At 40.6% G+C, this 25,505-nt stretch overlaps 1 protein-coding gene across 1 annotated transcript in view; it reads right to left on the reverse strand.

The window, feature by feature from the left end:
• CACHD1 (cache domain containing 1) overlaps positions 1-25,505 on the reverse strand; it is a 112,596-nt gene that overhangs the window by 54,810 nt on the left and 32,281 nt on the right. The window contains exons 2-3 of the mRNA XM_069788514.1: positions 18,647-18,709; positions 6,294-6,442 (exon numbers count right to left, since the gene is read on the reverse strand). Of these exons, the coding sequence (XP_069644615.1) occupies positions 6,294-6,442; positions 18,647-18,709 (212 nt within the window). The remainder of the gene's footprint in view (positions 1-6,293; positions 6,443-18,646; positions 18,710-25,505) is intronic.

Raw genomic sequence — 25,505 nt, forward strand, 5'->3', positions numbered from 1 at the left:
TATTAACGTTTGTAACGCAACACTGCCAAGTAGTATGTTTCACCAACAAATATTTCCCCATTCCATTTCCTTTCACAAATTTAGATAAATGCATTCCCTAAACTCTTATCAGCATAGTTAAATAAAGAACAAAAATAAGATTTCCAGCCGCCTTGAAACATGTATGTTAGCAGCAGAAGCAAGAGCATTAATGAATGGGAATGTGCCTCTAAACGTACATTTTTTGGAGACCCATGACAACTTTCCATAAAAACCAGCACTGAAATTTATTTCTGTCCTCCAGGGTAGAAGCAAAAAGAAAGGGGGATGTTTCCACCAGCACATGTGTATATTCACGTCCCGTCTGGAGGAGTAGTGTTATCGGGGGACCAGGGTCAGCCATGCCACCCCCCGCAGCAGCAAGGCACCGTGCGGGGTGGCTTCCCAGAGCTGCAACTCTGCCCTTCTCTCCCTGCTCAGGTCCCAGCCGCAGGCAACTCAAGGAAACTGTTTCCTACCTTCTCTCACAGACACCCGAGGACACGAAATGCTGTAGCACATCAGAGCATGATAGGTCTTAAAACTGGGTAGGAGAGGAGAAGGAAGATCGAGACTGGATTAGGGAAGATCTTTTTTGTCTCCCTTTAATCGTCTCTGTTTTTTTGTTGGAAAAGCTGCACCGGCAGCTGCATGTTCCCTCACAAACGCAATCTGAGTAAGATTACCTTTTTTATGGAAGGTAATCTTACTGCAGATGTGCAGGCGTTTGCTGTGTTGAGAAAACTCCTGGAGTGCACTCTATGTCACCGATTCTGTGAAGTACATACCTGCAACTGCGTCTTCACATGTACTTATCGTGCGAACATAACTTGAACTGGCAAAACTGGAACTACATAAAGCTACTTCTGAAAGTCTCCTACAAGAGCCAGCTAGCATCAATCACAGCTTCTCCTGAAAAAGGCATTTGTATACCAGATAGATGACGAATACTCAAATATTACACACAGACTTACTCTTTCTTTGCGGAAAGAGTTTGAGTTTCTTTCATCTCCAAATATTCAGTATAAAACACCTATTTGATCTACATGTTGCCATCCAGTCCAACACCATCTCTATGAGGAAAGCTGTTTCAGTTGTCATTCCCAAGTCAGACTACGCAGACCTGCAAAGTTACAGCCCCACGCAAAGCTAATGCTTCCAAACCTGCTTCCCCAAACTCATTTCTTAAGTCCCTATTTATACACTTTTCACAACTGACACGTATCCCGTAAGTTCCCACTGAAGGTGCAGGGAAGCTGCAGGTGTTCAGTACTTCTGAAAAGTAAACAGTTCATTCTTTCTCCTACCCTCTTGCTGACACTGCTATAGCCCCATCTGTAACCCACGCACATCAGGCCATTTCAGTTCCAAGACTTCCTAAAGACCTACCAAGGGCTTTCTCGGGAACGAAGCATCTCATGCGTGACCAACAGGAGACATTATCTTGTACACAAAGGTATTTATCCTCTTAAGAAGCAAGATACTTTAATTAAAACATTGTCCTGTAAATAACCACCCAATTGAATCATGATAGGGAATGTCTAGAGACAGCATGAAATCTGTTCCTCATGGCAGCTTCAGCAGCCTTTATTAGTGAGGCAACACAAAGCCTTATTTTTCCAGCAGGGATTTCATCAAGGATTAGAAGATGCATGTCACTTGGCATCCATTTTCCTTATCTCCCATCAGTTTATCCATCTGTTTTGCTAAAAGCTTGGAGCCCTTTATCCATATTAACTCTGTCTGGTTGGAGCAACGCCTCTTCTCAACTGCTGTGGACCCTTCCCCAATGCGGCACACAGACCTGCAAAAAGGAGCAAGTCTCCAGGCTCTGACCCCATGGGCACAAATATAGCCCAGATGGCAGGGCAGATACCAGATCTTCGTACCATCCACTTCTGAGCTTGTCTGAAAGCTATCTTTCTGGTTGCTCTTCTCAACTGTTGTCTCTCCCTCCATTGCCATGATGGTTTTTCCATTCCAAAACCTTGATTAAGTAGAACTGAAAATGCAAACAGCTGTATCTTAAGAAAGGAACAGCAAAAACTAAAGAAAAACACATAGCCCTGGCTCTGTTGCTCCAATTCAGCAGTCCAGCTCTACTTCGCAGTACTTGCATATACACTTAAGCGTATGATTAATTTCCATTTACACGAGCACATGTTTAAACGCTTTAGTAAACCAGATGAGCATAAGCATGCAATTAAATGTTTGTTGAATTAAGGCCTATGGAAAAATCCCTTGCTAAAACCACTCAATGGCCACCAACTGCACTGCCTCATCAAGTTGTTTTTGCATATTCGAATTCATTTATTTATACCACTTTCCAAAGCAAGGTAGTTCCATTTGCACAAACCTACCTTGGTGGGGAGAACAAATATATCATTGCTAGTACTTACACTAGTTAGGCTAGTACATGTTGGGTACAATATAGCAACGGAAAGTACAGTCAGGCTGTTAGTTTTAATTCCAAATTAGTCACTATGAATTGGAACCAGAGTCGCATGGACGCATATTCATTTGGGCTCTTCACTGTAAAAGCCAACACCACACAACAGCAAGAAAATAAAAAATTGTTCTCCTTGTCATATCTCACTACTCAACTAAATAAGCAATTTAAACGCCAGGTTCATTTTATATCCCCATTTGTGTTTTGCTAGTCCTATTTTGTATTATTTTTTTATAGCAACCAGGTGCAGTATTCTCACAGCTTATCTCAAGCAACATGGCAAATGGTCTTCTAAGCCAATGTTCAGATTTTCAAGATAAACACAAGCAAACACAAGGCCACACAGGGATAATTTTGTTAATGCTAACAACAAATATAAACTAAAGATACCAAGCCATTAAAAAAAAACTGGCGGGGGGGGGGGGGGGGAATCCTTTCTCTACACAACATTCATCATCTCTTTCCCACATAATTTTTCCAAAACCAACCCAAACTTGCTGCATTCCCAACACAATGTCAGTGAGCTAGACAGCAATGTAAAAGGCTGATGGAAGAATCAAATGACAGCATGAAGTGCCTTCAGATTTTCAGATGTCACTGTGCGTTTCGAGGCTGAATAGCATGAATAAAGAGCCTTAAATATTGTGGGACAGGCCTTCAAATCTACCTTAAAAATATAGCCTGAAGATAACGTGCTTCTGACACTGTTCTTGTGCCAAATGTTTACTCAAGTAAAGAGCCCACATGACAAAACACCTCCCTACACCAAGAAAAAGAATACACAGAGTTAAGCAGTTGTAACAAGTATTTCACAACCCTCCTGAAAGAAAAACCATAGCCCTAAGGACACACACATTTTCAAGGTACAATCCAAAGCAAAGTATCTCCTGAAAACAGCAAATAGCACAGACAAATCTGTGTCATCTTCAATGTGACCTTTTCTATAGCAGCAGCTAATAAATGCTCTAAACCAAACTATTCTAATTATTGTTGCTCTAACACCAGCACTCTTCTGCCCAACACTAACACACATCTTTTAAACCTCAAGGATAAGCTGTCACCAGCAATAGCACATCCAACTTAACTTCTCACAAGTGCAGGCCTCCTCGTAGCCAGAGCAAGTTAGTCCAAAAATTAATAATGGAAGAGTTCAAGTAAATCAGTAGCCTTCAAAATATGATCACAATACCCAGATGGGAGATACTTGTGTCTGTGTTTCAAAAATAATTCTTAAATCCACATTCAAACACTCATATGTATGTTCCAGTTGTCCAAAATCCGACCATTAAGGTAGGTATCTTAACTTTTAGTATTTTCTGTCAAAAATCTCAGTTTATGTACCCCTTTGGACAAAAAAACAAACAAACAAATAAACAAAAAACCCAAACTATTGGTGATTTCAGATACGTCTGCCTGCAAAGACACTCGCCCCACTGGCTGTTTCACCCCTTTGAACCAGGCCTAGAAGTGCCCAAGGGGGATCCTTATGAGCACGTAATCTCATTTCGATGGAAAGCTTCTGCTCAAAAAGAAAGTTATCTCATTCTGAGATTTTTATTAAAAATTAATCTCTTTTCTGGAGAGGCAGGGAGACGAGGACAGGTTTTGAAGTAGCTGATGCTCAACAGGGAAATGGCGCTTGGTACCCTCCCGGCTTTTCAGGATCAACCACCTTATGCCCATGTGAACCATTTTCCTTTCCCCTTTAGCAGGCCTGTGTCAAACGTAAGACCCAGTAACACCACCTTGGATATCAACATTAGCTTTTTTTCCCCTGACATTTTAACCAAAACAGGGAATCTCCCAGAAAGGAGACACTACAGAGAAGGAAAATGAAAGGAAGAGCAGCAGGCAGGAGAGGCAGAAGGGGGAGAAACAACAAATGAAATGATGGCAGAAGTATTTAGACAAATCAGGCAACTAACAAAGCATGGCACTAACAACTTGGAAGTTAAGTTTCAAAAGGAAAACATGGTTTTTCATTCTTTCTTTGTATGACTTGCAGACAATTTCCTAAAGACGGCAGTGGGTATATTCCTGATGGTCTGACAAGCCACTGTTCTCAACCATACATACTCAATCCAGTCTTGCTGAAGTGCTGTCTGGAAGATCCTGCAGACTGATAGACTGCTCTGGTAACCACTTAAGCAGATTTAATATTATCATCCAAGTAACTGAATAATGAGAATCATATTGTAGAGCCTCAGTGAGGAGCTCCACAGATAGAAAATTCACACCTCTGCTTTGCCAGCTGTGACGTCCAGTTTGTTTTTCAAACCACTTACTGCGAAGGGTCCTTATGCAAGTCCACCACAGGTAAAGGAATTTCTAAAGGACTTCCAAGCTAAGTAATTTTGGAGGACAAAGTGAAAGGAAATTCATGAAAGTTTCCAGACTAAGAGCAGACCTCTCTTTTTTCTGTGAAAAATTATGCAATACTGCCAAGGAGGTTATAAATCTCCTCATTCCTCCTTCTCTTCACCCCTTGCTTGGAAGGTGTTACTGCTGGCTGGCGGTTCCTGCACAGTGAGATCAGAGGGCAGAAAGGTTTTCATCCTCAACTGATTCTTGACCTTTCTACTAACGCTGCCAACAGTCTGGCCATTGAGCACCAGATATGACTGGAATTTACGTAGGCACCTTGTCCAGTAGGAACCGCACTGAGACCACCAAATCTACGCACACCCCAACAGCAAGGTACCCGTTTCCTTGAAGCCACCTGAGGCTTAACCCTATCGATATTTCTTGCTTTCATGCCAATCAAAACAAACACAAAACAAGCAAGTGGCCTTTCTCTCCAGACACAGATTCATACCACTTATTTGAATGCAGTGAATATTTTAACTTCTTATATAAACAAAGGTTAACGCCATACTTCAGAAAAGATGAAAGCACGCTGTCATTAAAGGAAAAGCTGTCTTACAGAGTTAGATTGCAGAAAGTCCTTTTAATATTTATTACCCAAATTACCTTCCTCTCTCTAAAATTTTTTTAAAGCAGACTGTCATATAAATAATGAAAATATACTCTGTAATCAAGGTCTGCATAAACTGAAAGTTACTCTTGTTCTTTTCTAGCGCATATCGAAGTAAATGTTTAAAATGTTGAGCATTTAAAAGAAATTATTGCACTTCTATTGGAAAAATCAGCCCTTCTATCACAGCTTCCTACAATTAGGAAACCCAAAGAAGTGTCTGCAAATGTGTAGCATTAAAAAACATGGTTAAAGACAACCAACTGCCTGGATTTAGACTATTTAAAATGAACTGAAATGAACAAATTCAGTTTCCATGCAATGTACTCAATTTCGGTAAACCTCCGTGTATCAAACAGCAGCATGTCAACTTGATTAAACTGTAATGCAATATTTTTAGCATGTGATGTACTGACCAACTCGTGATTTTGGTTACTGCACTTCAAAGGAAAAAAAAAACCAAACCAGAAGTCCCATGACCAGCTTCAGAAGAGTTATTCAGGGTAAGCAGTGTCTCAATGCAAAAATGGTATCCTGGATATAGACAGACTCATTTTGTATAGAAGACCGTTCCATGCAATTAAGGGTTGAACAAACTTTTTTCCTTTTTGTTTCATTCTACAACCCATCACAGCTGAGCCCCAGTTCTTGTTTAGAGCTCCTCATTAAATGTGTGCATAGTAGAAATGTAAAAGAATGAGGACAAGATAAGGAGCACCTTTGGAGTACTGTCTTCCCCCTTCTTCAGAGTTACCAAGAGTGGCAGAAAACACAGGCTATTTTGCAAAGAAATCATGTTTTTTCTTCACATATTAAATGACCGCATAAGTAATTTCAGAATTTAATACTTACTCCATCATGGATGGTGGAATAGTACAGCAGTCTTGGATCGCAGTCAAGGGCGACGTGAGATGAGCAGTATATGATGCTTCCACCACTTGCTTGTTACGATTCACAACATCCAAGTAACGGTTAAATTTCTCACGAATTTTTTTTGCCAACTGAAAAAAAAAATAATAAGAAAGATTAAAATTAAGCCAGTTTCTCTGTATTACCCCATTCCTTATGAACCAACTTAAATGGAAAGTAAAAACTGCATATGTTAAAGGTAATAGTTGTCTATTTTGCTCATTGTACTTCTACTTTGGTGGCTTAAGCACTGTGAAATCAAGTAATTAATAATATTGGCCACAGAAAGCAGTCTAAACAAAAAGATAAAATACATTTACCATCTAGCAATGTGTACTTGAACATAAATTTTTACATGTATGGGAAGTGAAATTTCCATTACATCAAACTTCCCTTTCATTAAGAACTGACACCTGGATGGGATGCTATCTATGCTACTGGCTTACCACTGAAGCTCTCCAATATCATGCTCTTGCAAGGCCTGACAAGGACATGATGGAGACTAAAATAAACAGGCCACAAGTCGATTTAAAGAAGCTCAATAAATGGACACTTAAGGAAAGCCCAAATAATAGTATTACAGAAGACCTCACCTACAGAGAAATCTCTTACTGCTTCACCAGCAAACAGCCAACAGCGCATCTCCCAGTGCACTGAATCTATTTAAAGGAACAAGCTCAGGATGCCCGCAACTCCAAATACTGCCATGAATATTTCTCTGTTCAACAACAGCCTCCTTGGTCAGGTCAATCTGTGCAGAAATATTTCACAACTCCTTTCATGTAGTTCTCCTTGTTGCAATCTGGGCAAAATAAGCCATCCCAGTTTTTGCTTTTTAATTTGTATCCCCTGCTGCTTTCTGGGGGCACCACAGGCTCTTAGCTGAGCATCTTCCAAGTGATTTTCTTCACTGATGTAGCAGCTCACTGCGGCCAGTCATAAGTACAACAGTTTTAACTACAAACTTCAACAACAAAATGAAAAACCTGTAATTGACATTATATTATAACAGAAAGAAATTAATGACAATTGTCTTGCACAGGTGAAATTCTTCGACAGGCCTTTTGTCGTCAGAGGTCCCTCTGATGAAAGCAGGCACTTATAAATCAGGACAAGGTTTAGAGATTACACTATTACTTGTAAGAGCACATGATCATATTTCTCTCCTTTCAGAAAGTGAAAACAAACAGACTGTCATCCCTCCCCAGCAATTCTCAGGCCTTTAAAAAAAATTAAGAGTGCCTAACTTTAGAAATAGCAAATTGGGTACTTCAGCCCTTCTCTTTAAATGTTTCTTAAAAAAAAATAAAATAAAAATAAAAATCAAGTCAACAAATTTTTGCAAACAAATACTTCTGAGCAATGCATCGGGGCTTGCTGGTGTGGGATTCGAAGGCATGGTTGTGCCCGTGCCTTTTGCAGGCAGAGCCCCATGCTCTCTCCGTGCCCTCTCCATGCTGGGCAGATTCAAAGCAGTCCAAAGGCACACGGTGTTAACAAGGGCAGAGCCTGCTGGGACACATCACAGGCCTACTGAAACTCCTGTGCTGTCGGACAAGAGCTTGCTTGTGTCTAGTTCATTAGGCGTTCATCACAACGAGCCTGACTAATGACTTTGCAAGGGAAAATTGGAAGGGAAAAATTTGTGGCTGTTATTTGAGCAAACGTGACAGTAAACACAGTTCCTAGGAAGCATCAGGTTTTACAAGAAACATTTACTGCAACTTTTGTTCCTGGTCTTTCGTTCAAAGTGAGAAATTAACGAAACGGACCAAGCACGTACAGAATTTGCTCTAGCACATTCGGTATCCTTTCCACACCAACCTATCTATTACACTTAACCATCAGCCAGACGCATCCTAAATGAAAGACAATAATCTCTAAGCAATATACTGCAGTGTTGAATACTCAGAAATACTGCATTTTGCATTTCTGCGAACTTTCTTCAGAGCTGAAGTTAGCTCATTAACTCATAACACTCATCTCTCCTGCTGCCTGTACACTGCACACTCTACGGGGATGATTTAACGGTGCCGCTACGTTTGTGTGCTGAGAAACACAGTCGGTTGTTCCAGATCCCCTGGACTGACAAATGTCTTTCCTAACTATTATTAACAGGACATTTCAGCATGATTTACTTCGTTATGCGAATAACGAGGCCCACACTGATAACAGCATTGCCTTTGCCTCCATTGTTCTCAGCAAATGCTGCAGCTCAACGACAGGTCTCCTAGGAGCACAGGTTTTAATAGGACCTTGCTCAAATGACTTGCAGAATTATACCTAATTAGTTTTGTAGAATGATTTATTGCCAAGGCACCAGAGGACTGCTAATGGTCTCCTCCATGTTAGGCATCCAACACTATTAAATTGCTTCCAGTTCTTAGAAAATAAGCTGCTGGGTAGTTCCTTTTCTTTTCCAGTAAACTTTCTTTTTGTCTGACTGTACTCCTCAAATGTGTCCTTCATAAGTGTATTCTCCTGGAAGGTCCCTGACATACACAAGCCAAATTTCCTAAACCAAAGCATTTAAGTTTCATGGTTACAAAGTTTCTCTCTCAAGTTTGGGCAAATGAAATACCTGTGCTTAAGCACTACATAAACCAGATACCTGAATCTATACACTTCTTTCTCAGTTTCCCTACCTGAAATCACAAAAAGGGGAGAGAGCTTAAATTTGCTGAAAAAAGGACCATGCAACCATCATCAGCAGTAACAGAACTAACACAGAGCAACAGAGCAAAAGGACTCTCATTTGGAATCACTGCTTTTCTCTGATAAACGAATGCTGTACAAGATGAGGTTTTGGTGTTGATGAGTTTTCACCTTCCAGGTTGAACGATAAAAGCACTCCACAGCCTTTGAATTTTACCCTGCTGTGCAAAGTCTGAAGATCTGACAAATCTGTTTTCCAGAAGAGCCCATACCTCAGAATCTGATAAAAAGCACATGCTTAGTATCTAAACTGCATCTCCTGTCGAAAAACTTCTGAACGGCTCAAAGTCATTACGTTACTTTCATTAAATGGGATCCAACACTTCAGCTGGGGCAGAGAGTCAAGCGCATGTCAGCAACAAGGGACCTGAAGCCTCCTGGAGCTATACAGACATCTATCCCCTGTCCATGGACATAAGTGTGGTTGGAAGAACTGTTTATCTAATCTGAAGAACCCTAAAAATACTGCCCTCTGATAGCAAGAAAGCACTCCCAATAATCAAAACCACTTTAAAAACAGCTAACTCAAAAAAGTCACCAACGGCAAGATGATCCAAAAGCAATTCTCCTTTGAAAATTGATTAGAATGAATAAACCATGTTAAGAACCTAAGGGTAACACACCAATCAGCTGAAAAATTACTAAACCCAAATGGTTCTAATTCATCAAATCAAGAAGTATATTCCAGATGAAGCCTAAAAAAACTAACTTAGTTTTTCTTCCATAGTTGGGCTTCACTGGAGCACAAAAATCCATGACAGTGAACAGGCATTCCAGCACTCAGTGATTAAAACAGCAGCAAAAAATAATACATACTTCCTAGCTCCTCATCTCTGCCTTGCGTGCCCATGCATGCATGCACACTCACATCATTAGCTCAGAAACATTATTCAGTTTGCAAAGTGATGCACTCAGTTGCTAGAGCCTGTCAGAATAAAAGCTGCAGGCTTAAATCAGCTTCTCATTTTTCTAAATAAAAACCTAAAATCTTTAAACAGAAGATCACTTTTTTTTCCAACATAGACCCTGCTTTTTTCAACCTGCCCAGAGCTGAATAGCCGTTGCATACTGATGGATGCAAGACCCACACCACACTGGTTACAAAACCTCAAAGGTACAGAAAGAAAGAGATAACAAATAATGAAAGGACAGAGCATTGAACTATGAAACCATCCTAACGTAATTGTTTAAAACATTTTTAAGGCAAAATGGGAAATTGTGTCCAGAATCAGGGACATAAAAGGGGCAGGTAGCTGACATCCCACGCTCGGGTATACCCTTGGGTAGGTACCAAGTGTGACAGACATTTCCTGCTCTCACAGAAATACTCAAATTCACCCATTTTAATGGAGACTAAAATAAATCTGGATACCTTGAGATTGACATAAAATGCTATTATCCTTGGGTCAATTCTCAAAGTGCTCTTCACCTCATTTTAAAAACAAAGGCGGGTGGGTGGCGGGAAGCCTTGCTTGGCATTCCTCTCATCTTTTTTCCGATTCCTGTATTTTCTCCTTAATTTTAAGGAACTGAATAATAAGAAATGAGTACTCTCTCCAAACAATGCAGCCATTAGCTCTATTTTTTTATATATTTTTTTTGGCAGCTGGCATGCAGCCAAAGCATTTCAGTTTGCAGACAGGTTGGACGGTAACACCTGTTTCTATTACCGCAGCACCCATGGGTAATGCACTTCAATTGTCACCATCTCCACTGACAACCTTTCATCACAACATCAGTGAGTTTCTCTAATTTTCCCAGAGACATTTTCCTCATTTGCATAGTTCCCTCGAGCTTTTTTTTAAAGCTTCATTCCGCTCAAAGCTCCACAGCTCTGAAGTCCTCCCTTTTCAGGGAGTACTGAGGGAAAACAGAGCTCCAAGGTTAGGTTTTATTTCTGGCTGTATCTTGACAGCCAAGGTATTTTTAATGGTTTCAAGACTGTATATAAAACATGTATCAATGAGGTCGACAGGCATGGATGCCAACACTGCTGGGCTCCTTGAAAAGTACCGCTTACACATTGAAGTGTTTAGCTAGTGGTTTTATTTTTAAATCCCCTCTTGTGAACCAGAAGAACCTCGAACAAAAGTACCAATCTCCAACATCCACCAGGCACTCCTCCCACTGTATCACAACTTAACACTACTGTGCATCCACAGATTCGTATTCTAGAAAATGTTTAACATATTTATTCCTAACCTACCTGGCTCTTGAAGAAACCACTGATTCCGTACAAACCCAGAAAGGCACAGCAGGGACATGGCTTGAGACAGGATTTTAGAATTGCCACCAGCTTCTTCCCACACCCCTGCTTTAACAGATTCAAACAATTCCTACTCCTCTGGATGACACTGAAAATACACTCTTGAGCATTCAATCAGGGTGCAGGAAACTACTTTCCAATGTGCATTTCTTCAGAAATCGGCACTTACTTGAGGCTTTCTACCAGTCAGTAACTTTGGCAAAGCTTTCCCAAGGCTCACTCGAAGGAAGATGTCAAACATGGTACACAACAAAGACTAGAGAAAGGGCCACAATTCCCGAAAGTCATTCTGAAAATACGTTCAACACAGTATTGATCAGCAAGGCTACAATTAATCAACATAAAATTCAACATCTTGTGAGCGTATCACTTTTCATAGCCAGGGAGATGTCATACTCAACAGCAAAATCTAGGTTTTTCCAGCACACTGATATACTTTCTCTGGAAATTTAAACCATGCCTGTTGCCAGCTGCCATACTTTGAGTGACATGGGACAAGTGACCAGCTGAAAGGTCAGCATTTGCAGTGGTTGTCCTTTAATCCACGTTTGGGTCGCCAACAGGTAGTGCTGCAACATCTCCTCCACCTTGGAGGGGATGAACAGCAGTTGAGGAGCCCCAAACAGTCTTATCAATTACTGTTTACAAAACCTGCTCCCTCTTTTCTCAGAAGAGTTCAAAAGCTCTTTGCCTAGCCCAAAACCAAACAAAAAACTCCCAACCCAACCTAAAGTGCAGCACGCCAACATGCCAGCTAGGTCCTAGCACCCTGCACCTTGCCGACCAAGAGGAGAGCGATTGTGGCAAGTGCAGGGCTTTCTCTTCACTTCTACAAAACCTGAGCAGGCAGAACAGCACCCAGGGCAGACAGGGCAGGACCCTGTTTCTACCAAGAACATTGCTCAGGAGAATGACATTTGTTTCTCTGAGGCTGCTGTGCTATTTTTGCAGGAGTCTGGTGCTGGATCGGTGACTGTCAAAGCTGTCAGCCGTGGGCACCGACCGCTGATGTGCGACACGGTGAGGCAGCGGGACGGCCGCCAAAAGCATCCTTCCTCCTGCCACGGGAAAGGAAAGCCAGGGAGACACTTCGTTCTAGTTTGGTGGCAGAGGGAGCAAATGCGTTCATCTCTCACACAGGTGCTGGTGCCATAAAGCCAGGAGGGATTTTGATGGTCTGTGTCCTTCAACAGCACAAGCATTTCTGCAGGAAGCCTGTCCTTCCAGACTGAGGCATAGCTTACTTTTGGAAAGACATCCCATTTTGGTAAAAAATAAATAAGTAAAAGAAATCAGGTGATGAGGAGTCCTTTCATTAGCACAACTGCAAAGGAGCTCCTTAAACTCACATATCATTAATTATTTTTGTAACACATACATTCCCTGAAGACACCAAGAACATCTCGCACGTAGCTTGCATCTGACGTGATGCTGGCCTTAACAAGGAACATGTAGAGAGCAAAACATGGTAGAGATGGCTGTGCCCTGTCATGCAGCTTATTAAAAACCCCACAACTAATAGAATACAAATCAATTGGCAAAGAGAAACAAGGAAAACCAAGGAATGGCTATGGCTCTGAATGTAATCCCATCGCCTGGCAGCTGGTAACAGAGGAAGCAAAAAAACCGAAAACCAAACCGAGAGAGGTCTGGCTCTGAAGCATGCTTAGAAAAAGTGGTGCGTTATCTAACGAGTTTCACGCGGGCCATGTGGAAGTCCTCCAGAAACCCAGAAGATGACAGCAGCCCAACAGCATAAGGATCTAGTGAAAGAAACCCATAATAACAATACTACCTGGGATTTTTATTCGCCTTAGTTTATTCCCCTCCATGTGCCACAAAGTCAACAGAGTTTGCAAAACAGCTATTTGATCTTTCAAGAGTATGCTCTCAAATTCACTGAGTGCCTGTGTCCAATTCAGTTTAGAGGGCACAACTTCCATCCGTTACCATATTTTCAGAACTAAAGCTGATGTTGTCTATAAACACCACTTCCACAGTAGTCATCAGAGAAGAACCCTTTACAAGCAAACAAACACGTGCCCTCCACTCATACAGTGCTATTTACTTAAAAGTATCTCAAAAAATGAGTGTTCTGCCAGGGTGAAAAATCCTCAGCACCTGTATTACACTTGTACAAAATTTCTAATTATTCTAACTCCAATGAATAACACACACTTCACTGAACTTGCCCGAGTATGACAGCAAAATCAATGTATGAAATAATTTTTGTCCATCAGGAGTATAAGAGCAATGCAAAGCAAAACTCTGAATGGTGGATCTTTCAGTTTGTAGCCAGGCATGGAAAACAAAATCCCCAAATTCGGATAAAAAGTTCTTTAGCAGATTGACATGTGTAGGTGTTCTTTGCAGTAAAGTTTAAAAAAAAATAATAATTATAAAATGGAAGTTTCATTTTCGATTAGGTAACATGCCATTTGATTTCTGATTCTTTTTAACCATTTGATTTAGAATCACAGAATCATTTAGGTTAGAAAAGACCCTTAAGATCATCGAGTCTTAGCTTTTATAACTCTGAAACACAAGCATTTCTGAATTAAAAATATACTGTATTGCAAGAATGCTTTGTATCACTCCAGAAGACGTTTTTGTGGCAGACACAATTTACCCAATCCCAAATCATTAAAGATTTCAGCTTTCGGGGATTTTTTTTTTTTTTTTAATATACCATTTCTCAAAAAAATACTTCTAGTAAACTTGTTCTGTTAGAAACAAAATTGCATACCTGTAGAAACCAGTGTTTTGCCTCACAATTCTGTTCCTGAACCTCCCAACTAACTTAGTTTGATTTCTTAGCAGCTCCTAGCAGATTTATACAAACTGATTCTCTAGGTTATTATTGCTATTTTTACGGATGATAATTATTCTCTGAATGAGCTAGAAGGAAAAGGAATGACAGTCTTCTAGCTCTAAATGCAGGAGTTACGTGGAGAGAAGCATACATTAAACAGGGAAAAACCTAATGACAAAAGGCGTATCTCACTGCTTGTGCATTCACTTATTCTAAATTAAAATCCTCCCTCTGTCCCTGTCCTTCCCAGCCTTCAAACAGGAGTGAATATTCCCAGGAATATTCCAGCGAGATGATTTTCAGCTGATATATGCATATTTACAATTGACTATCTCAACTAATTTAGTTACTTTATTTGCTACTACTTCTTTCCCCAGGATGCATGGACAGATAGAAATAAGAGAAATGATTATGTATTTCTATCTGCAGGATGTTGTTGCTGCTGTGCTCCAACCTGTCTGCCAGAGTTCAATGTATCACCACTTTTCTACGTGAAGCTGGTAAAGACGCTCCTGCTCAAGACAGTGTTACCGTCTTCTCTCCTCCTTGGAGGCCAGTTTCATATTCTCTATACCACAGAAACCATAAGTCTGGCAGGACGCTGAACATAAGCCGACTTCCTTGAAAATGGCTAATCTAGAATTTCCCCTAATAAAACTAACCATCTTCCACTTTATTTATATCACTAGTTCACACTACTATATTTTCATATTGTATGCGAGTTCTCTGATATTGAAATAACTTACAGGAAAGGAATCCAAGTTATTTTTGGCAATCGCCATCCAATTTTTAATAACCTATTCAAAGCAAAGAAGATTTTATCTGTTACGTACAATAGTAATTCTGTAACTGTAGACCTTAAAAGTGTAAGCAGTTTAACGTCAAAAGGTAAACCACTCCTTGTGTGGCATGAAGAAAGCCAAGCGTATTAAATAGTCAGGCCTGAAGGCCAACAGCTGTAGTTTTTCACTTTCTCAACAAACTGAATGTCATTATTTACACAGTTTGGTCTAAAAAAACCCCCAAAAAACCCAAAAAAACCCACCACCCCCCACAACAATTCAGTGGTCTGCCAGAAGAAAAATCCTAGCTGACATAAAACTGTAATTAATTGCCTTCGGGTATCAGTTGCTAAGAAAATGTTAATGAATGACAAAAACAGGAATGAGCGACAGGGGATTTAATTTGCTTACATTTGTTTGCATTTGCTCAAGACGACCCCATTCGATGTACTACTCTTACTCATAAAACTCCGGTTATATTGCTTGTGATTCATTAGGGCTAAAAGACCTGGTTATTAATGAAACAGAAGTGCTCAATTATTCTTCTATCCACTTCACTGTTGAGCTTTTAACCACAGTAATTATGCTTCACCGGGGCCTCATTTTTCTCCTCTGACAGCTCTGAATTCATCACACTACCTACAGTGTTTAGACAGTTATTTATATCTACTTAGGGTGAATACGTACATCTGTGGCTGGGAAACAAGCAGCGTCGTTTCCTAAGTGGAGAATCGATAGTCGAGACTTCAAAGAAGTTTTAATCCAGTTTCTTGGTTTCCCGAAAACACTTTTGGCTTTCAAAAGCCATCTGATACATATAATCTAGCCCACATGGCCCTTTCGCGGTGTGCAGACCACCCAGAAATACTCAAGAAAAACGTTAGCCTAGTGCAATGTCAAAGCTGGCGAACCCTTCTTTTAACATGTTGGGATGGTTTCAGATTTAAACTTTTAAAGTCAGGCGACAATTACCCTTTCACGGTCCCTTTGCACGCAAGCACCTACCTGTACATGCTTACAGGGAAGCCAAAGCCTCCCGAGGGTGGACGGTGGGCTCCAGCATCATGCCAAGCACGACATGCATCTCCTGTCCGCATTGCTGAACCATCACCTTTTGTGTGCATCCAACCTTGGGCACCACATAAACCAATCCCCTAGCATCACCAATTGCATGATGCCTTTCCAAGCAGCAAATTTCTTCTATGGGATCGTAATTTGGGCATCCAATTTTTTATTTTTTTTTTTATTTACAATATTTCACTGATACTTCAACAAAAAAAAGTATGCACAAATTAGTAATAGGAACACACATCAGAATTGTATAAATTAATAACAATGATAGAAAATGAACTACTCAAATACACAGCCATATGTATCTTGACCTACAGGGGAAAAAAGGTACCACTTATATGAAGGAAACAGGATGTTGTTATACTCAGTTCCATATCACCACTTCTTAATTACGTGTTCTCCAATTAGATGTTGTCAAATAAGAAAAATAATTTGGGGTCTTTCTTGGAAGAGAGGAGATGTAAAAAATAATTGAAGTGTTCTAATACAACATTAACAGCACATCTGCTGCCCCCATGTCTTGACATTCATACTGGTGACTGCTTAATAAAAAAAGAAGAAAAAAATAGAAAAAAAGAAAAGAAAAGCAGAAGCCAAACAAACCCAGGAGAGAATAAGGATAATTATTAAAGGCATGGAAAGCCTTCTGCACAATTCACTTGAGAAGCAAAGTGGGAAAGGTGGCATAACAAAGACAGGCAGTGGGATCAAAACCAGAAAAGGGAATGTCCTCCTGGCTTATTTACCCCTCCCCATATTTTTTTACTCTTGTATTACAGGTGACGATCTCAACTGTGATGTTCGAAAATCAGAAATGTGTTTCTACAGCCAAATAAAGTATGTAGGACAGACTCCTATAAAATTATCAAGCTTCAGGAAAAACTTGCATCAAATGTCTTCTAACTAACCAGAGCTAGGAAAAACCTGCTGTAAAGTGTAACATCTATTACTATGGTTGAGACACGATTATCGCAGGGTCAAGCAATCATTAATACCAGAAATAGGGTAATTTACTAGGATTAATGTGTTGCTCTGGTTTCTTCTGTTGTTTCCCACACACATCTATATCTCACCAAACAAACATCTAACACAGACACAAGCAGTACCAAAGGTGAACTTTGCTGGTTTTTTCCTAAACACAAACCTTGTCATTTTTATAACACGCACAAGAGATTCACCTTAAAATTTGTATTATGTCAATCTAAGAGTCTCACTTTAAATCCTAGATCATTAATCACATACTCTTATATTTATCAAATGTTTCTGTTAACACTGTCACACACTTCAATTTAATGCCAGTGTGGGACAAAGCTTCTAGACCAAAGATTTGGTTTTGGTTTAAGAGAAACCCATCATCAGTGGAACTTTTCCTGAACTATTCCACTTCCTGCAAATTAATTTAGTTTCTACATTCACCATAATCCCATCAAAAGCCACCATATTTCTTCTGAAGTAGAAGAGGAGCTGAGCCCCGCTCTCCAATGCAAACTCTCCAAAAGTTTAAATACAGCGTGCAGGGAATTCACAATCCCATTTGATCCAGCTCTGCTTTGAGTTTTTCCTTGGGGAAAAAAAAAAGTCTGGGAATTTTAGTATTTACAGTAAACACAATTTACAGTGTTAATTTGTTTATATTACATGACCAGTTTTAATGCACATGGCATGCAATGTACTGATAATGCTCTTGGAAACCAGCAACAGCAGCTCATGCACAAATCAGGCTACCCACAAGGCTGAAGAGCAACTCCCTTTTCCCTGGGGAGAGCCCTGCTCTGAGGCACTTTTGTTTTTACTGAACCTTAAAACTGGTTTGATAGGGGTCTAGGAAGGTCAGGTTACTCACTGAAGATTGTGCAAGCGAGACCATGCTTAAACTGGAAGGAAAAGCTGGTTCTTTGTTTGGACGCCCAGGCTGCCCACGCAGGGCAGTGGCTGCCTCTTCTATCTACCAAAACTCATCATGTTTAGCATGAAGGTGCAGTTGTTAGTGTTCAGAATTGGTACCTTAACTTCTTAAATAAGAAAACTGAATCTATTTGATCTGTTATAAAATTGATCCAAAATTAACATTCCAAATGTTTGCATGTATTAAAATACAAACAGCCCATGTGTTGAGATATATTATCTCAATGTTAAACTGAAGAGTTAAATGTTCAAATGTGTTCCTGTAAGAAAAGCCCACACAAAATTACAAAAAACCCTCAACCACAACTGTTATGCATCAGGCTGTAGTTGTCCCATATTTACACAAAGCAATTGATACCATTTCCACATTCATAAACCCTATTAGTGTTTTTGCTTTGAATTAAAACAATTTTAAAAGAGACACTTCCAACATGAAAACCAGTCAATTAATGTGAGATACTACATGAGGGCCCCAGCTCTGCCTCTGCTCTTTTGTTTCTAAGGGACAGACCCACACAAAGCAGATGGAAAGCCTTTTCATGGCAATGCAAAACTCTCAAATACATAATCAGCCCATACACCCCATCTCCATTTATATTGTATTCCGTTTATTGTTATCTGATGTGCTGGACGCAAGGGTAGTGGCCACAATAAATCCAGACAGAACTGTAATTTCTAAGCTGACTCTTGCCTTTGTAACGCTGCCAGCAGGCAGCAGGAGGTGGGAAGGAGCTTTTGGACTCACCTGTTGAACTTCACTTTCTCCGTTCGATATTTTCTCCGTGTACACAAAGGAGTTGAATATCCTCTGCAAGAAAAATCAGAAAGGATGCATAAGAGACATTTTGTCATAAACGTCACATTAAAGCAGCTCCAAAAGGCGCACGAGTGAGGAAATCGTTGTCAGAAAAGCACTGTTTCATGTGGGGAGTCTCTAATGTCAGGCTTACCCAAGGGGAATAATGTCTCCGTATACCTGTTTGTGGATCTGCATGAAGAGGCTGGTTTTGAAGACACAACAGGTTGTGTTTTTTTTTTTAAATATCCGTAAATTCATCAAACTGACATAAGGTGCTAAAAAAAGTATTTCATGTTAGAAAGCTACTGCCATGCAAACTATGACTGTTCGCTAGTGCTAAACATTTAACCCAACATAACTGTTTTAGAAAGTATTTGTTGTTTCCAACTAACACATGAAAGGCTGTGAGCTGAATTTAGACATATTTGGTATCTGGAAAAGAGAAAAATGAGACCCACTTTTGAACACAACCAGATCGAGCTCACTAATGGCAAAAAAAGGATGTATCAGAAGTGAGAGCTGTGTCCTCCTGTGGGAAAGCTTCCCATCTGTTCCCAAAGGGATGCAAGTGCCTCCATAGGTGACAGCCACACTGCCATCCCTGCTAACTTACAATGGTTACGTGGAGGAAAAAACACTCAACGCCTTGTTAATACTCTGGTTCCAGACTGAAAAATAAGTTTGGAAGGATTTTGGGTTACACCTACAGCATTCCTGAAAAGTTTGGCTGATACACCTAAGTTTCTCTTTCAAGATATCTCATTTCCAATGGCAGCTTTCCCCTTCAGGACAGTGGGGCTATCCCCACTGGAAAACCTACAAGTGTCCCTAAAATATTCCTTTGCTGTCTGTCTTAATAGCAATATGCGGTGGCTGCATAACACAACAGAGGTTTGAGAGAACAGTATCATGCAAAACAAAAATAGTGTTGGTTTTTCATTATCAATAAACACGTGCTACGTTGAGGTTATTTAGGTCATTATACATTGGAAAACAGAAAAAAAAATGCCCATTACTTTATGAAGGGTCTTCTAATTTCATAAGGAAGTAAGTGGCCAGTTCCCCGCCATACATCAAACATCCTCTACGAAAGCAACATATCCAATATAGAAGGGGAAATAATTTTCCAAGCAGATCCTGATTAAAATGCTAACACTTCCTTGCAAACATGGGTGTTTGCAACACACTGTGCTTTTCACAAAAACACAGCCTAAACCTGAGAGATGCTGTTAGTGCCTGCCACAGAAACAACTGCATGGGGTCCCCATGTGAATCGTAAAGGAGCTGCGCTGGCTGCTCCACAGGAGCGGGTGGTCCAAGAAGGCATTTTAACATTGCACCCGGTGCGACATTTACTGGAGCTTCTGTGCATCCTGTAGGGAAGAGTGAACTACTGGGAAAAACATCTTATGACTTCAAATATACAAAAAATTGGTGATATAAGCAGAAAGAACACACAGGGTGAACTCTTCCCTAGATTGTGGAGGAGGCATGAAAAATAAAAAAAGTAAGTCAATGGGATTTTTCTCTACCAGCCTCAAGGGGAGCTGGGATTTCACTGATGGAGTGGATTCCATGTCTATCAGCATTATGTCAAACACATGACAACACATCTGTAGGCATGGCCACATCTGGTGAAGGACAGTGATTCATAAATACCCTGTTGAATCCCTCCCTTGACGTGACAGTTGTGAAATTACTAAGACTCATGTTTACAGCAACATGAGCCGGACTCAGCACTCCAAATCATTAGCAATAATAACTGCAATTACTAAAGAGGTCTAATTTTCATCCAAATCCAGTGTAATCATTGGTCCGTAACTCCAAGATTTTTCTTGATGCAGGTTTAGCTGATTTCCTCCTAGTAAGACTGTATGCAGCTGTAACTGGCAAAACCAGCCTGGAAAACCCTTTGGTGTGCTCTGCTCCACTTATGATCATCACTTTCCCTTATCCCTCTTCCTCCTAAGGACTTCAGGAATTTAAAAAATTTGAACTCTTAATGCTAAAGAAGCATTTGGAAGGGCAGCAATAAAACTCCTCAGTTTACAAGTCTCAGAGAGCCAAGGAGCGGGGGGAGGGGGAGAAGGAAAAAAAAAAAAAAAAAAAAGGCACTACTCTTAAAAGCCGCCCGTACATTGAGACTTCCTCTTCTTCCAGACCTTTGTTTAAAGTTCTGCTTGGATACTTTAACTACAAACATGTTGGCTTTTTTTTTTCCCCCCCTCATGAGATGAAAAGATAATTTAAACATCAGAAGAAAATACATTAAAGCTTGTCATTTTGATGCAAAATGTTTTAAATGAATTGAATTTTTCTCTCCATGCAGCATTTAGTCTCCAGACATCAAAAGGAGCAAGAAGGAAATAGACTGTCAGCTACTGAGAATGGAGCTTTCTGTCCTTAACACAAAGCTGACCCCTTCCTCCACCCCTTTAACACGTAGCTGTGTTTATGAACTTTCAAAATAATGCCAGAGACCATTACACAGGGTTATATAAGAGTCACAGTGCCAGCAGAAATTTATTTGGCCACTGGGCTAGGTTTTTAACCTATTTTTGCTTGATTTATAACTTAACCAAGTTCTTGAAAACATTATGGTATCTTGTACTATTTTAATTAAAAGCACTGTGCGTGTCAGAGAGAGGGTAGCAGGAGCCTGTTAGTCAAACTGCCATCACAGACAATGAGCCTAAACCAACAGTAAAAATTACATAAGGATTGAGAAACCACCCAGGAAAACACGAGCCGTCGCACACTGAGCTCCCCGAGGCTAATAACTGCTCAGTCCCTACCTGGGTACAGTCCGATTACTCAGGATATCTGCTCCCTATTCAAAAACTCCTATGCAGAATTTCACCTGAAGCCAAAAACTTCTCCCTGTTGTATTTAAGCTAATTTCACTAACTTAAAAAGTGATCTAACTTCAAGTAGAAGAACAGAGCTAAATGCCAACCTCCAAATGAAGTTAAAGGAACTTCACAGACCCAACAGTAAGTCAGCTCCACAAACTTACAAAAATAATCTAAATATTTAGGAGAACTTGCTCATCGTAGTTTACACAGCGCATTAGCATCTGTACCTTATTCCTCCCACCCCACATTGTATAATTGAATCTGCTTAGCAGATGGCAGCAGGCTAAGTTCACTCCAACAGGAACAATTACACACGTGTTTAATGAGATGCTCGCCCAGGATTATTTGTCATAACCCATCACCACTTGCTCTCGCAACACATGAAGGCTGCAACTGCTGCGCTGATTCGGCCTCCAGCCTTTCCCCCCATCAAGCTGGTGCTCCACCAGACACGGACCTATCTGCATCCCCACCACCGCTCCCAATGCCTCCTCATCACACACCGCCTCAAGCCCTGAAACAGCATTTTATTTTATTTTTCTCTGTTTGCCCCCCCTCTTTTTGCTGTCACCAGCTATTTTAAGTTTATTATAATCTTTATAAATATTCAGGTTCTTGCTGAACATCGGTCAACTATGTGAAAAAGATTCATTTTCTCAAGAATTCTCAAATTCCTTTAAACCCAACATCTTTAAAAAAGACAAGAGCTTTGTTCTTGTGGCACACAGCAGAGGGCAAAACTATGCACTCTATGCTGTCCACTACTTATCCTAAGTACTGGGCTGAGGACAGCTGTTTTTCACAGTCGTGCTCCAACCCCGCAGTACACCTGCACGTGCACACAGTGCTTCAACGACTCCAACAGCTTGGTTTCATCAAGCAGATTTCCACAAAGTTTTCTGACTTGAAAAACAATAAATGGAGCAAAAGCAATTTTTTTGTCCCAATCCAAACTCTGAATTAAATTTCAAGACTTAGTTTAGAAACCAGCACTTTGTTACAACTTTTCCTTTGTGCTGCCACAGCTCACCCAGCACGGCAAACAAACCTTGCTTCATTCAGTTCAGCTATTTCCACCACAAAGCATCAGTTTCCAAACACAACATTAAGAAGTAAATAAAACTCAAAACTTCTTCAAAACTTAGGAGTTTTCAAGTGTCTGCATTTTCCATACTTTGCTCCAAAAGCAAACTTCAGAAATTACATTAATTCCAGATTTAGCCACGTCTAACTTGGAAAGTCAGTAAAATTGTAATTCTCTTTTCAAATTACTCAAACGTTGGAGATGCTCAGAGAGAAATAACACTTGTCTGGCTGGCTGTATCTATCACCTGCTGCTTTATACTCACATTTAAACTCCGTGGGGCAGGCGGGGGCTGAGCACAAAGCCCTGCGCCATCCCCGGGGCCCCCGTGCCTCCGGCAACACCTGAATCCTGCAGCACGATGCTTGGCACATCACTCGTGCTCTTAATCCTCCCCTCCCCTTCCCTTATCGAACATGGCGTTCGCATCCAGCTACACAAACAGAAGCCTAGAAAGAGAAAATCATGGTATCTGCAGGGACTGCTGCAGGATTTCTGGCAATCTGTGACAGCTCTGAGACACGGAGGCTTCAAGAGAGCCGAGTGATGTGTCCCCATGAGCCTGCAGAAGATGACCACAGCCTGGATGAAATCATGAGAAAGCTGGGGTTTATTTTACAAATACACATCTTCAGCACATTAGAGATTCTTGCTTTCCTAAGCTCTTTAATTACCTGTCTGGGTCAAAGCACTTGCAACTTCCTAGACATTATTCTTCTGTGGTATCTAGATAGATCCTTTAATGACTTTAACTGCAACCAAATGCAGCCTGCCTCACTTCTAGCTTTGAACAACAGGACAAATATTTGATAAGTGAGATAAATCAGGAAGCGATGATCCAAGGGCAGGGGTCCTTGGGGCTGGGACAGGGAAGATCTGGGCCACCGCCGACTAATGCCTCCCACAGGTGGGGTCTGACAGTGATGAATGGGCACAGCACCCGAACCCGCATCTCCGGGTGGGATGGAGTCAGGTTTCCCACCAAGCCAGCGAAAAGGGCTAGCTGGGGTTTAGCTTTGTGGTGTACTGAAACAAGGCTTAGGAGACTTTTATTCATAATTCGAAGCTGAAGGCAACTCAGTTTTAAATCGGGGAGATGACTCCAAGCCAAGCTTAGCATAAAAAGTAAAATATTAACTGGGTTGTTCCCTCAGTTCCTTGAGATTAAAATAAACTCAGCAGCAATGCACTGCAGTGAGAAAATACTTCAAAAGCCCCCAGTTTGACTGTCAGCACTGCAGGAAAATAAACAAAAAAAGCCACCACCCCCAAACCTCCAAGGTCCCCAACCAAATACAAGCACCAACTGCTCCGCAGAGCAGTCAACCATTTGCACATCACTTTATTTGCCAGACGAGATACGAATCCATCTCCCTACTGACAAAAATAACATTTTTAGAGACAAAGAGAATCAGGAAAAACAAATACAGCATTAGTAAAATATCCACTGAGCTGTAAATTATGTAGAAGCTGGTTTACCATCTATACTACAATACATTTAAAAAAACCCCAAAACCCAACTTTCAGCAGATTTAGGACATAGACTGCTGTTACCTGTCATATTTGGGTAATGACAGGATGAAAAAACCCAAACAATATTTTAAAAGTATACAAAACAGCAGTAGCAAAATGTACGTGTGTCAAATACACGCAGTATTAGCTCAGCAGGGCTGCAATACTTTTTAAACTTCAAGTGGCTAACCAGGGTCTGTTTCTTATTTTAAAGGTTAATGCTTTCAAAAGTGGTGAGCAAACACATATATAACAAATCCTTTTTCCGATGAAACTCACCGAGTGAGATTGTTTTGAGGGAAACCTGTGGATTCTGTCTGGAGTTTATTTTTGCAGTGTGTGAAGCCATATCACATTATGTTTTGTTACTATTTTCTAAAACCGAGAAACATTAAATAGTCGGTTCCCATGAGATCAAGGGCATGCTTCTTGTTTTTCTCCAAGAATTTACAATATACATATAAGAAGCTAAAGTAAATTGGAGGAAAGCACAGCAAAAGGCAAACCCAGTTGGATGAGAGCAATGACAGCAACAGCCCCGTTATTAGAGACCCTTCTAAGCCCAGGGACAGACGCAGCAGCTACATGTCTAAAAGGAATATCCCAACATCACACTGCAAATGCCTTTTTCTTTCTGTGGGTTTCAGAAAAAAACAAGTTTTCAGGAAGGATTTAACTAATTAATGCTTTTTTCATTATGTTATTTGTCAAGCATCAACAGGTATCTTTATCAGACAGGTAGACAAAGAGAAACATGATGCAGAGTTCACAAGCTGAGCTCAGGTCGGTGCTTTCATGGGGGTCAGAGTGCAGGCAGCCAGCCTCTCCTCGGAGAGCAGGCACCACAACCAGCATTTTCAGTTAAAAAAAAATAATGAGGAAATGCAAAGACTCATACAGCCTGTGATTCTGCTGTCCTGGGCCAGCTCATCTCCTACCATCGATGTTTTGCTCAGAGAAGCTTTCTATGTCACTATTGGGCAAAGCTGGTCTGTGCTCAATTATCTACGTTGCTGGAGTGTTGTTAAACCACATCATCATCTGAAAGACTCCTTTGGCAGCTTCATTTAAATTATTTTGCTTATTTTACGTTTAAAATTTACACAAGATTACTTGGAATGAGGAAGAGTTTGGGGGGGGGGGGGGGGGGGGCGGGGATCAATTGTGAGAAAAAGCTGAGACTATTAGACAGCTTTTCCACAAGCAAAGTGCACACAGAACCTCCTGGCACTAAAGATGCAAGCATCCATGCATTTGCAGACGTGTATCTCTGTGTGCTCATACACACACACCTTCATGGGTGCATACATTCCTCAATATCTGAGAAGGTTTTAAGCAGGAAAACATCATCTCT

Source organism: Haliaeetus albicilla, chromosome 8, assembly GCF_947461875.1.
Source record: "Haliaeetus albicilla chromosome 8, bHalAlb1.1, whole genome shotgun sequence".
Classification (NCBI taxonomy): domain Eukaryota; kingdom Metazoa; phylum Chordata; class Aves; order Accipitriformes; family Accipitridae; genus Haliaeetus; species Haliaeetus albicilla.